General features: G+C 41.1%; 1 protein-coding gene across 3 annotated transcripts in view; it reads left to right on the forward strand.

The window, feature by feature from the left end:
- LOC147015141 (ras GTPase-activating-like protein IQGAP1) overlaps positions 1 to 12,500 on the forward strand; it is a 255,416-nt gene that overhangs the window by 116,644 nt on the left and 126,272 nt on the right. For all 3 annotated transcript variants that reach the window (XM_085849639.1, XM_085849637.1, XM_085849638.1), the window contains 3 exons: positions 1,064 to 1,216; positions 7,865 to 8,028; positions 10,137 to 10,358. In XM_085849639.1, the coding sequence (XP_085705765.1) occupies positions 1,064 to 1,216; positions 7,865 to 8,028; positions 10,137 to 10,358 (539 nt within the window). The remainder of the gene's footprint in view (positions 1 to 1,063; positions 1,217 to 7,864; positions 8,029 to 10,136; positions 10,359 to 12,500) is intronic.

Raw genomic sequence — 12,500 nt, forward strand, 5'->3', positions numbered from 1 at the left:
TCAAAATCGGTTGACTTCTCTGGCTTCCAGAGCTGTCCATTACATACAAACATACAAACAAGCCGGTGGGTGACATGGGTGGTCGCTACATTATTGCATACGTCAGTTTTTGACGGATCGGGCTGAAATATTTTTGACAGAGGTTGATTATAATGCGCATAAAAGCCTGGAAGCCGATTTTTTATTTTCAAAAAAAATATTTTTTGGGGGTTTTTCAAAAATTTCAAAGTCCCGTTGCTAGGCAACAGTGGGGTCCATAGCAACAGTGCTCAAAAGCATACAACTAGATCCTGGTATGAACCTAACTGTCAAGTTTCATCAAAATCGGTTGACTCCTCTGGCCTCCAGAGCTGTCCATTACATACAAACAAACAAACAAACATACAAACAGACAGATGGAAAAACTAAAAATAAGGGTACTCCAGCGACCACCCAACATACAGACAGACGGAAAACCTGAGAATAATGCTCGTCTCATGACCACCCAATATACACCTGATGTCGTCTCAGTTTGATCCTGATCTCTCACATTGACTGCTGTTTTGAAATGGTTAGGCATTGTTCATTTTCACAACAGAAGTTGCATTAATCAAATATAATTATCGGCTTTTGAGTTATAATGCAGTGGATGAAGTGGCCTAACAGTTTACAATGGCCTACCTGATAAAATGTGTTGACCAAACTGGTTTCGTTAAGTTTAAGTTTCGGAGAAGGGTTCAGTTGTCTGAGATTTTGGACATTTTTACATGCTGAGCCAACACGTTTTATTGCAGGTTAGCCAGAATTCCCTCTTTTCTTTCTGTGAATAATTAAAAGTTGATAAGTGTATGTTTACCACTTTAATAAGCATACACTTATCAACTTCAAGTTGATAAAGTCAATTGTAGAGCATAGTTGGGTTTGACTTCACATTGAAACTTCGGGATTTTTAATCTGTCTCTCTCAGTGTAAAAACTTTTCTCTCAAATGTAAACTTTGGTTAGTTTCGGAGATGATCTGTTAAATGACAGCAGTGTCATTCTTTGGTGTTGATCAGCTTGACAACTAATTGGTGCACCCTCAGGATGTCGTGATGCACAGCAAGAAGCTGAACAAGAAAAACAAGGAGCAAGTCCAAGACATGATGACCTTGGATAAGCAGAAGGGCCTTAAGTCGTTGAGCAAAGAGAAACGCACAAAACTGGAAGCATATCAACACCTGTTCTATCTCCTGCAGGTGAGTTTCTTTTTCGCTTGAAGATGGCTCACAGACAATTGTGCTCATGCTTTATGCCATGAAAGGGGTTTCAGTGATGTTATTGTCAATTACAACCAATCAGATGATACTGTAAAAGCATGTATAAAAGATAGCATGTTATTGAACAATAGTTGTTGATTGTGTGACTAGTGTTGTTCATATTATTACACCCTCCAATGGAGAGGGAACTGCATTTGTATCCATTTGTCTGTCTGTCTGTTTGTCTGCACAAAATATGCTAACGTAGGCCACAACACCACCTAGTGGTAGCCAGTGGTACACATTCTCTTTTTTTAAACCGAGTACGGCTGTAAAGTTTGTCCAATTAAAATATGAGTACGTCTTTATAATTTGTTCACTTGTAATGTAAATGTGTGTATAAAGTATGTACAATTACAATGTGAGTCTGTCTATAATTTTGTGCAATTAGAATGTGAGTACATCACCAAAGCATGTACGATTTGAATGTGAGTACGTCCATAAAGTATGTACAAAGAATACAAGGAATTTATGCACAGGAGGAGGCCATTCGGCCCATGATGCCTGCACCACAACAATACCAGATTTAATAAATCTGTCAATACCCCTTCCTTCATGTGCAGCCTTTTGGTTGCTACACTGATTCTCATTTTGCCGACCTCGGAGGGATGACAGGCTGAGTCAACCCCCTGGTTTTAATTCGTGGAAAACGGAACTTGAACTCAGGACGCTAGGATCACAAGCCACCACCCCAACTGCTTAGCCAACGCCAGTTAAACATACAAATATATTATAATATTTGTATGTTTATATTTATGTATATGTATTATAATTATAATATTTGTATGTTTATATTTATGTACATATATTATTATAATCATATTTTATATCTATATACTTATGTAGATATATTATTATTCTTCTAATATTTTGTTTGTATATATTTATGTATATATATATATATATATATATATATATATATATATATATATATATATATATATATATATATATATATATATATATATTATCATAATAATATATATACAAACATGCAAATATACACACATATATAATAAGATATATATATATATATATATATATATATATATATATATATATATATATATATATATATATATATATATATATATATATATATATATATATTAAGATATATATATATATATATATATATTAAAGCCTGGTGTTGGCGCAGTGGTAAGGGCAGTGGCTTGGGACCCAAGAGGTCCTGAGTTCAAGCCCCGTTGGGACACTGAATTAATATATGTATATATATAATGTGTATAAATATATATATATATATATATATATAAATATATATATATGTACATATATGTGTATATATATATATATATGTATATATATATATGTATATATATATATATATGTATATATATATATGTATATATATATATATATATATATATAAAACCAAGTGTAAAACACCAGGTGGTTGACTCAGCCTGCCATCCTTCCGAGGTCGGCGAAATGAGCACCAGTTGTACTGGGCCCGGTGTATGCCCCGGTTAGAATAGGTGTACCATATCCCTGTGTGTCGTAAGAGGCGACCAGGGTTGCGTCAGGAAGGGCATCCGGCGTAAAAACCTATGCCAAATCATTATGCGGACAACAAAACGAATTTCCATACCGGATCGGTCGAGGCCCGGGTTACCAACGACCGCCACCGGTACCGGTGGTCAGCAGGGTACCAGTGGAAATTGTGCTACTGCTGGGCAAAGGAGGAGAAGGAGACGGGGAAGGCGAGTCCGGAGGCAGTGGGAGAGGGGGAAGGGTAGAAGTGTGGAGGTGAGAGTTGGAACTCTGAATGTTGGGACGATGACTGGCAAAGGGCGAGAGTTGGCTGATATGATGGAGAGAAGAAAGGTGGACATACTGTGTGTACAAGAGACCAAGTGGATGGGGAGTAAGGCGAGGAGCATTGGAGGTGGTTTCAAACTGTTCTACCATGGTGTGGATGGGAGGAGAAATGGTGTCGGGATAATCCTGAAGGAAGATCATGTCAAGAGGGTATTGGAGGTGAGGAGAGTGTCTGACCGAGTGATGAGTGTGAAGTTGGAAATTGAAGGGGTGATGATGAATGTCATCAGTGCATATGCCCCACATATGGGGTGTGAGATGGAATATAAAGAAGATTTCTGGAGTGAGTTAGATGAAGTGGTGGAGAGTGTATCCAAGGATGAAAGAGTGGTGATTGGAGCAGATTTCAATGGACATGTTTGGGAAGGGAATAAAGAGGATGAGGAGGTGATGGGGAGGTACGGTCTCAACAAGAGAAATGTGGAAGGGCAAATGGTGGTAGAGTTTGCAAAAAGAATGGAAATGGCAGTGGTAAACACGTATTTCAAGAAGAAGGAGGAACACAGGGTGACATACAAGAGTGGAGGAAAGTGCACACAGGTGGATTACATCTTAAGTCGGAGATGCAACCTGAAAGAGATTAGTGACTGTAAGGTTGTGGCAGGGGAGAGTGTAGCTCGACAGCATCGATTGGTGGTCTGTAGGATGACTTTAGAGGTGAGGTTGAGGAAGAGAGTGAGGGCTGAACCAAGGACCAGATGGTGGAAGCTGAAGGAGGAAGACTGTTGCGTGAAATTTAGGGAGGAGGTGAGACAGGCGTTGGATGGTGGTAAAGATGGGTGGGATGATTGGGCAACGACAGCAGAAGTTGTGAGGGAGATAGCTAGGAAGGTACTTGGTGTGACATCTGGACAGAGGAAGGAAGATAAGGAGACTTGGTGGTGGAATGAGGAAGTACAGGAAAGTATAAGGAAGAAGGGGTTGGCGAAAAAGAAGTGGGATAGTCAGAGAGATGAAGAAAGTCGGCAGGAGTACAAGGAGTGGGCGTCGAAAAACAAAAGAGAGGTGGCAAAGGCCAAGGAAAAGGCATACGACGAGCTGTATGAGAAGTTGGATGCAAAAGAAGGGGAAAAGGATTTATACCGATTGGCAAGACAGAGGGACCGATGCTGGGAAGGATGTGCTGCAGGTTAGGGTGATAAAGGACGCAAATGGGAATGTGCTGAGGAGGGAGGAGAGTGTGTTGAGAAGGGGGATGGAGTACTTTGAGGAGCTGATGAATGCAGAAAATGAGAGAGAGAGAAGGTTGGAAGAGGTGGAGATAGTGAATCTGGAAGTGGGGTGGATCAGTAAGGATGAAGTGAGGACTGCTATAAAAGAAGATGAAAAGTGGAAAGGCGGTTGGCCCAGATGGTATACCAGTGGAGGCATGGAAGTGCTTAGGAGAGATGGCAGTGGGGTTGTTAACCAGATTGTTTAATAAAGTCTTGGAAAGTGAGAGGATGCCGGAGGAGTGGAGATTAAGTGTACTGATTCCGATTTTCAAGAATAAGGGTGATGTGCAGAGCTGTGGAAATTACAGAGGGATAAAGTTGTTAAGCCACACCATGAAGTTGTGGGAAAGAGTAGTGGAAGCTCGGTTGAGAGGAGAGGTGACGATCTGTGAGCAGCAATATGGGTTTATGCCAGGAAAGAGCACCACTGATGCGATGTTTGCTTTGAGAATGTTGATGGAGAAGTATAGGGAAGGCCAGAAAGAGTTACATTGTGTGTTTGTGGATTTAGAGAAAGCTTATGATAGGGCGCCAAGAGAGGAGTTGTGGCATTGTATGAGGAAGTCGGGAGTGGTGGAGAAGTATGTGAGGATCGTGCAGGATATGTATGAGGACAGTGTGACAGCCGTCATGCGGTAGGCATGACGGACCGGTTTATGGTGAAGGTGGGATTGCATCAAGGATCGACTCTGAGTCCTTTCCTGTTTGCAATGGTGATGGACAGGTTGACGGACGAGATCAGACTGGAGTCTCCATGGACCATGATGTTCGCGGATGACATCATGATCTGTAGGGAGAGTAGAGAGCAGGCTGAATCGAGCCTTGAGAGGTGGAGGTACGCACTGGAGAGAAGGGGAATGTTAGTCAGTCGGAGTAAGACGGAGTACATGTGCGTAAATGAGAGGGAGGGTGGTGGTATGGTGCGGTTGCAAGGAGTTGAGGTGGGGAAGGTGGATTGGTTTAAATACTTGGGATCAACTGTCCAAAGTAACGGAGAGTGTGGGAGAGAAGTGAAAAAGAGAGTGCAGGCAGGATGGAGTGGGTGGAGAAGAGTTGCAGGAGTGATTTGTGACAGAAGGGTAGCTGCAAGAGTGAAGGGGAAAGTATACAAGACGGTAGTGAGACCAGCTATGTTGTATGGTTTGGAGGCGGTGGCGCTAACAAAAAGACAGGAAGCAGAGCTGGAGGTGGCAGAGCTAAAGATGCTGCGATTCTCGTTGGGAGTGACGAGGATGGATAGGATAAGAAATGAGTGTATTAGAGGGACAGCACAGGTAGGACGGTTTGGAGACAAAGTGAGAGAGGTGAGATTGAGATGGTTTGGACACGTGCACAGGAGGGAAGTGGAGTATATCGGGAGAAGGATGTTGAAGATGGAGCCGCCAGGCAGGAGGAGAAGAGGAAGGCCAAAGAAGAGGTTCATGGATGCAGTGAGGGCGGACATGAGGGTGGTTGGAGTGTCAATGGAAGATGTGGAGGATAGAGCAAAATGGAGACAGTTGGTCCGCTGTGGCGACCCCTAACGGGAGCAAGCCGAAAGATGAAGAAGAAGATATATATATATATATATATATATATATATATATATATATATATATATATATATATATATATATATATATATATATATCTTATGTGTGCCTTATAAACATGTGCCAAATCACTATGCGGATCACACAGATGATCCGCTGTGGCGACCCCTAACGGGAGCAGCCGAAAGTAGAAGAAGACACTAGTAGTAATGCCCGGCGTTGCTCGGGCTAGCAATAAAGCCTGGCGTTGCCCGGGCTTTCTTGCAAATTTCCTGAATAGCTGTTGGCGGTTAGCGGTTAGCGGTTAGGGTTAGCGTTAGCGGTTAGGGTTGCAGTTAGGGTTAGCGGTTAGGGTTAGCTGTTAGGGTTAGGGTTAGCTGTTAGGGTTAGTGTTAGGGTAGCTAACCCTAACCCTAACACTAACCTAAACCCTAACCCTAGCCCAAACAGCTTGGCGTAGCGGAGGTAAACAGCGCCCGGGGCAAAGTGGAAATTTGCGTCCCCCATAGGCCTTGAACTTGAGTGGATTTGAATGGAAAATCCCATAAGGGATATCGATTTATTGATTTTTTTTTTCGAATATCGGAAGTGTTCTGGAAAAAATTTATAGCCAATGACCTAAGTTGGACCAAAAGCCATAATCGTACCGAATTTGAATGGAATCCGTTGGAGTTTGTAAAAATGCATCAACACGAATTTTGAGGGGCCTCTTAAGGAAGACAACAATATCATTAGTAGATGTGCCAAATCTTGTTTCATTTCATGCAGTAACAAAAATCTGATGGTGGAACAAAGAAAGGGGCATGCCGAAATATTAATATAGATAATACATATACATAAATATAAACATACAAATATTATAATATATATATATATATATGTGTATATATATATATATATATATATATATATATATATATACACAAACACACACACAACCATATTAATTTAACTCAATAACTTGCTGAAGCAGCAAGTCACAGGTCGTGCCTAATATCAGCGATTGCCACATGATCTGTTGGCAACAATGGTTATCCACCACCTGAGCACTTTGTCTCTGCCCTGACGCATACCAGTTTATAGGTGGAGTTGTGGTAATAAACCAGAAATGGCCCTTCCGATCCAAAAGTGATTTGACACCAAACATCATGTGCATCACCACTTCTCCTCCAATTCTCGATAGCTTCTGCACGGCCATTGAGGTCTTTTAAAGTCCCGAGATTTAAAAGGTCACAAGTGAAGGACTATGCTTTTGCTCTTATTTGGGCTGGTCAGGACAGAGTACCACACAATCGTTTACTTGTGTCCAAAAACCAAGTTGGTTAAATTATGAACACACATTTGTCGCTTAATAACTTTCATCAACTTTTTTTCACATAACTTCTCACTAATTTGGCACCTCCCTAAAATGCAGGAATTGTGATGTATCCTCAAATATCCCAATTCATTTCAGATTTATTGTGGAAAAATTCTCTTGGTTCCCAGACAACTAAAAAGACACCATCCATGTAAAAGTCACCACCATGAAAATATAATTAATTAGTTTTGTGTTGGCAGGAAACGGTGGACTAAACTCCAACATTTTATATAACCAAACAACTTTTTGACTTTTTTAACCTTTATCTTTCATTTAATGAAAAGCATGGAAAATTGGACAACCTGGTTGGAGATGACATGAAACATTGCATTCGATGTGTGATTTAATTGTGGGAAATCTAACATTTGGCTTGGGCCAATTCACTTGATTTTGGTCTTACTGACATGAATCATGTGTGCACACAAGCGCATTGAGTGTGATAGGCAGACAAACCTGACTTCTGAAAGATGTCAAGATATGCAATTTGATGCTTTTGTTGTAACTCTTCCTGATAGCAATGTATTATCGAATCTAGCTTTGTAAAGAATGAACTCTGGATTAAAAAATTAATTGACAAGTATACTATGAACTGAGGTTCTTCGTTACTTGTGTATTTATTTGCCTGTCCTGTTGTATTTTTCAGACGAATCCCATGTATCTGGCGAGACTCATCTTCCAGATGCCTCAGAATAAATCGATGGATTCCATGGATATCATGATCTATACGCTGTATAATTATGCTTCGAATCAACGTGAGGAATACCTCATCCTCAAGTTGTTCTCCACAGCTCTGCAAGAGGAAATAAAGTAAGCAATACTGGATACTAAAATGTTATTTCTACTGGCATGTGAATTTGTTTGTGTCACTGAATTATATAACTTTCTGAAGTTATCACCATATCTCTTCATCTGTTATTTTTTTTTGAACAATGGATATGTCTTGGAATGTAAATACAGAAAACTATTAACAGTCAGGTCAGGTCATGTCAGGTATGGGAGCATGTGCTTGAGCAGCGCGTCGCTGCGTCCACTTTCCGCCGGTACTCCACTGGGGGCCTCCGTCTGGCCATCCCCCAGACAGATGCCTGGCCCATCTCCATCTCCTTGAGATTCCGATCAACCTGCTGCAACCACGAAGCACGTGGTCGGCCCATTGGCCTCCTCCACTCACGAGACTCCCTCGCTGAGAGAATCTGGTGAGCAGGATCAGCGTTAGGAAAACAAGCCACATGTCCATACAGCCACAGCTGACGCTCACGGACTATGCAGGTAACAAAGCTCATTTGAGTCTCTCAGCAACCGCTCGTTGGACACAAAGTCTGACCAGCAATAGCCAAGGATTCTCCGAAGAGACCTGGTTCCAAAGGAATTAAGTCTCCGTCTCAGATCCTTGCTCAGAGTCCAAGTCTCACATCCATAGAGCAAGACTGGAAGCACCAAGGACCTGAAGACTCGGACTTTCGTCCTCCCGCTCTCCAGCACAGGTACCGGCAGCGCCACACCCCATTATCCAGTGAATCCATGACTCCACAGGCCCAACCCAGACGTCTATTGACCTCTGACTCACAGCCGTCAGAGACATGAATATCACTGCCAAGGGAAGTGAATCTCTCCACGACCTCAACAGCGATCGTGGCAGCGGGCCAATATACACCACTCAATGAAGATTCGTTCTCATGATGTGGAGGAAAGAAAATCGAGGTCTTTCATTTTAAATTTAAAAAACTTTTTGTTTTCGCCCAACTTTTAAAGGCTTATAAACACCCTGATGGACATGGAATTCACATACTGTATGTTGTGTTCTTTCCAAATATGTTGTTGTTGTTGCTTAATTGCCGGATGTTGAGAGATTGTGAGGACGATGATGCAAGTGGGAGGGGAATGTGGAACGTGAGGGACATGCCATCTCAACGGAGTCGGAGATACGTGAACCTTACGTGCTGTGGAATAAATGGACTTGTGCCTTACAATCAGTCGCATTGTTTAGCATCTGTTGAGTGACATAACACTGCATAATGTGAAGTCAATAAACATTAAAATTGGCTTGGTCGTGAAATACCTGCATACGTAATTAATTGGTCGGGATGCCGCCGGGTAAATTCCCCAGATATTTATCATGAACACGTACACTTTAAAGTTGTATGAAATGTACATGTCCACTTTCATACACTCAACATCACTTCTGAGTTTATGTACATTTTAAAACTGAACAAGGTACGTTTTCATTACAATGACACCAGTCATGATGAATATTTGAAGTCTTTAAAATTTAGAAACTGTCCTTTTGTCAGCGATTTCTATGTACTGTATGCTATCGAGATGTCCAGCGTTGTGTTCAGTTACCAAGTAGCTAGCTTGCACTTGCCAAGCCAGCTGTTCCTTATGAACGGTTTTGAATGGAGTGCTTGCTTGAGTACTTTGGCCACTTGGTGAGCATGCTACAAGAAACTTGAATCTGAACACAAGCAACTGAATTTGGTAATGAATGGAGGAGGGGAAAGGGTGGGGTGGGAGTCTGCAGGGACTGGGGTAGGAGGAGGAATGGGTGGGGTGGAAGTCCAGAGGGACTGGGGTGAGAAGACAAAGTAGAAGGGGTGGGGTGGGAGGAGGGACCCGGTGTTGCCTGGCAACGCTGGGTACCCTTGCTAGTATGACATAAGACAAGGGATGGTGGGGAGGTTGGAGAGATGGGGGGGAGAAATGACAAAGCAAAGAGAAGGAAGGAATGGGAGACTTGGTGTAGGACATGTACATGGCGTACATAGTAAGGGAAGTCAAATAGTCTGTCATTTTGCATACACAGTACGAAGATGGTCCCTTTAATGGAACCCTATTTATCATGGTCTGTTTTCTAACCTCGCTATAATGTTTTATAACCATGATGTATTTGATCAAGTCATTGTGTTGGCATGCAGGTCCAAGGTTGATGAGTTACAGGAGATAGTTAAAGGAAACCCAACCGTGGTGAAAATGGTTGTAAAGTTTCATCGGATGGTGCGAGGACAAAATGCTTTGCAAGAAATTCTTTCTCCATTGGTTGACATTGCGCAGGACAAGTCTCTTAACATCAATATTGACCCTGTGGATATCTATAAAGTATGGGTCAACCATATGGAGAGCAAGTCTGGAGAGGCCAGGTATGGGCAATCGGAACACAATTATCACAAATATGTTTTATGATTGTTTGTTTTGTGAAACGAAAGTTGCACAAAACCATAATGAAAAAGAGATGGCCTTTTTACAATCTTGTTTCCAATCATCATGGCAATTTAGAGTCCATTCCGGACATTTGATTTATTTTTCACTTTTGTAAAAACAATACCAAGAACAAAGGACAAAGTTTGGTAAGTTAAACGAATAAGATACTCACAATAGGCCAATATGTGCCAAAAAAAAGGTGAATTAAAATTAAAATATATATATATTTTTTCTTACTAATTATACATTTGTATGTATTGAAAACATTTTCGACCATTGTGAGTATGTCATTCCTCATTAACACAGAGTTTTTGGATAATGTAAAATTATTTCTAAACTTGTCTTGTATAAGGCTCAAAATGACATTAATATTATTCATTATGACTTCATTCAACAGTAACTTTTCAGCATGTCATTTTGAACACATTTGATGGGGTGGCCATTTTGTTTTTCCATGCCATTCCTTTAGATGGAATACTCCATGATCAGTTCCTGTGGTTGATTTCCTCCTGACAGGAGAAAAAAATTATCAAAGTATTGCTGCAGCTGAGAATTTTTGACATCAGCAATCTTTGCCTGATTTGCATTAACAGTTATACGTAGTATTTAAATCTGCAGATCACATCATATCGAAAGTTGACGAATTAACATCCTTTTTGAAACTGGGGGCACCGAATCATCCCACCAGCGTTTGTATATACTGACAAAGGCGAGCTATCGCCGGCACCCTGAATAAATTTAAAATGTATGCCCTAACCTACAGGGTGTTGCATCAGTGGCACGGCCATGACCTCAGCTTATGATGCTACTCACAGCTTTGTGTTGCATATGGAAGAAGAGGAGAAAGCTGGCCTCTAAATTGCCTGATCCTCAGTTTGATCCTGGCTGGGTTTAAATGATTCGGTGAAACTGTCATTCTGATCGTGCCTGCCAGACGAGAGGGCATTGGGGTCGTGGGGGGGGGGTATGCATTGTTGCCTTTCTGAACTACAGTCATGTTTACCTAAAAGATACCTTCGTATTCCGAGAGAAAGTGTTTTGAGGAAATACAGTGTATCATCTGGTGAGTGTGAGCTCATTGTAAAAATATTGGGTAATTGCTTTTATTACATGGAAGGTAGACACGCCGTGTGCAATAAATAGATGCAGATGATATAACGCTGTCTGACCACTTTCTTAGGACCTGTACCCAACGTCTGTTTGTTGTTTGGATCATCATCGTTTGCATCTTAAGTATGTATCTCTGATGTAATGTGCCATTGACTCCACAAAATAGAAGGCATCTTCAATTATTGTTATCCTTTCAAGAATAGTACAGCAATACAAAGTGTGACGTGTAAACAGCTGTTCAGCTGCTCCTTGACTTGACCTTTTTTTACTTGCTCGAAGAAAATGCTCATTGTTGAGCATCAAATTTTTCATGACATGGACCTGTTCAAAATGATCATGCCGATTGCCGTTTAACATGACCTGCTATTTTGACATGATATCCACTTGTCACACCAATTTTGATATTTGTGATATCTTTGATTTCCTACCAATTCCTCCTGTGGGCAGTTTGAAATTAATTGTGCAACTCTCACGGCTTTTTAGTATCTACAAGAATGGCCTGTTACATCACATGATCAACCTAATTTGCATATTTGGTTCCGATTGCTCCTGAGACATCAAGTTGAATTCATTTTGGTTCAGGGATAAAATCTAATCGCCTTTCTACCAGCAACACGAAAAGGCTTGAACAAAACATTAAAATCAACAGTTTGACAGTTTTTTTTTTTTTGTGCGGTGGAGACCCATACTCTATTGGCAGAACATCGGGGTGCTCAGGACAAATCACGAAATCCGTTGCTAACAATAGAACCAGGTGGAGTCGACACAATTTCATAAGGTGCAAACATTTATGCTCAAACTCAGGGGAATTTAACTCGCACCCATCGGTGCTATGCAATAAGGTTTTACCAGTCCACCACTCAGCTATTCAAGAAGCAAGAATGATATAACTGGCAAACATAATATAACAAAGAAGAAAAAAATGATATATAGCTATGGGCAGGCCGTTGCAGTCAAATAGCTATTGTGTT

This window comes from Eptatretus burgeri, chromosome 12, assembly GCF_056783735.1.
Source record: "Eptatretus burgeri isolate ZD-2024b chromosome 12, Ebu_testis_v1, whole genome shotgun sequence".
NCBI lineage: Eukaryota > Metazoa > Chordata > Myxini > Myxiniformes > Myxinidae > Eptatretus > Eptatretus burgeri.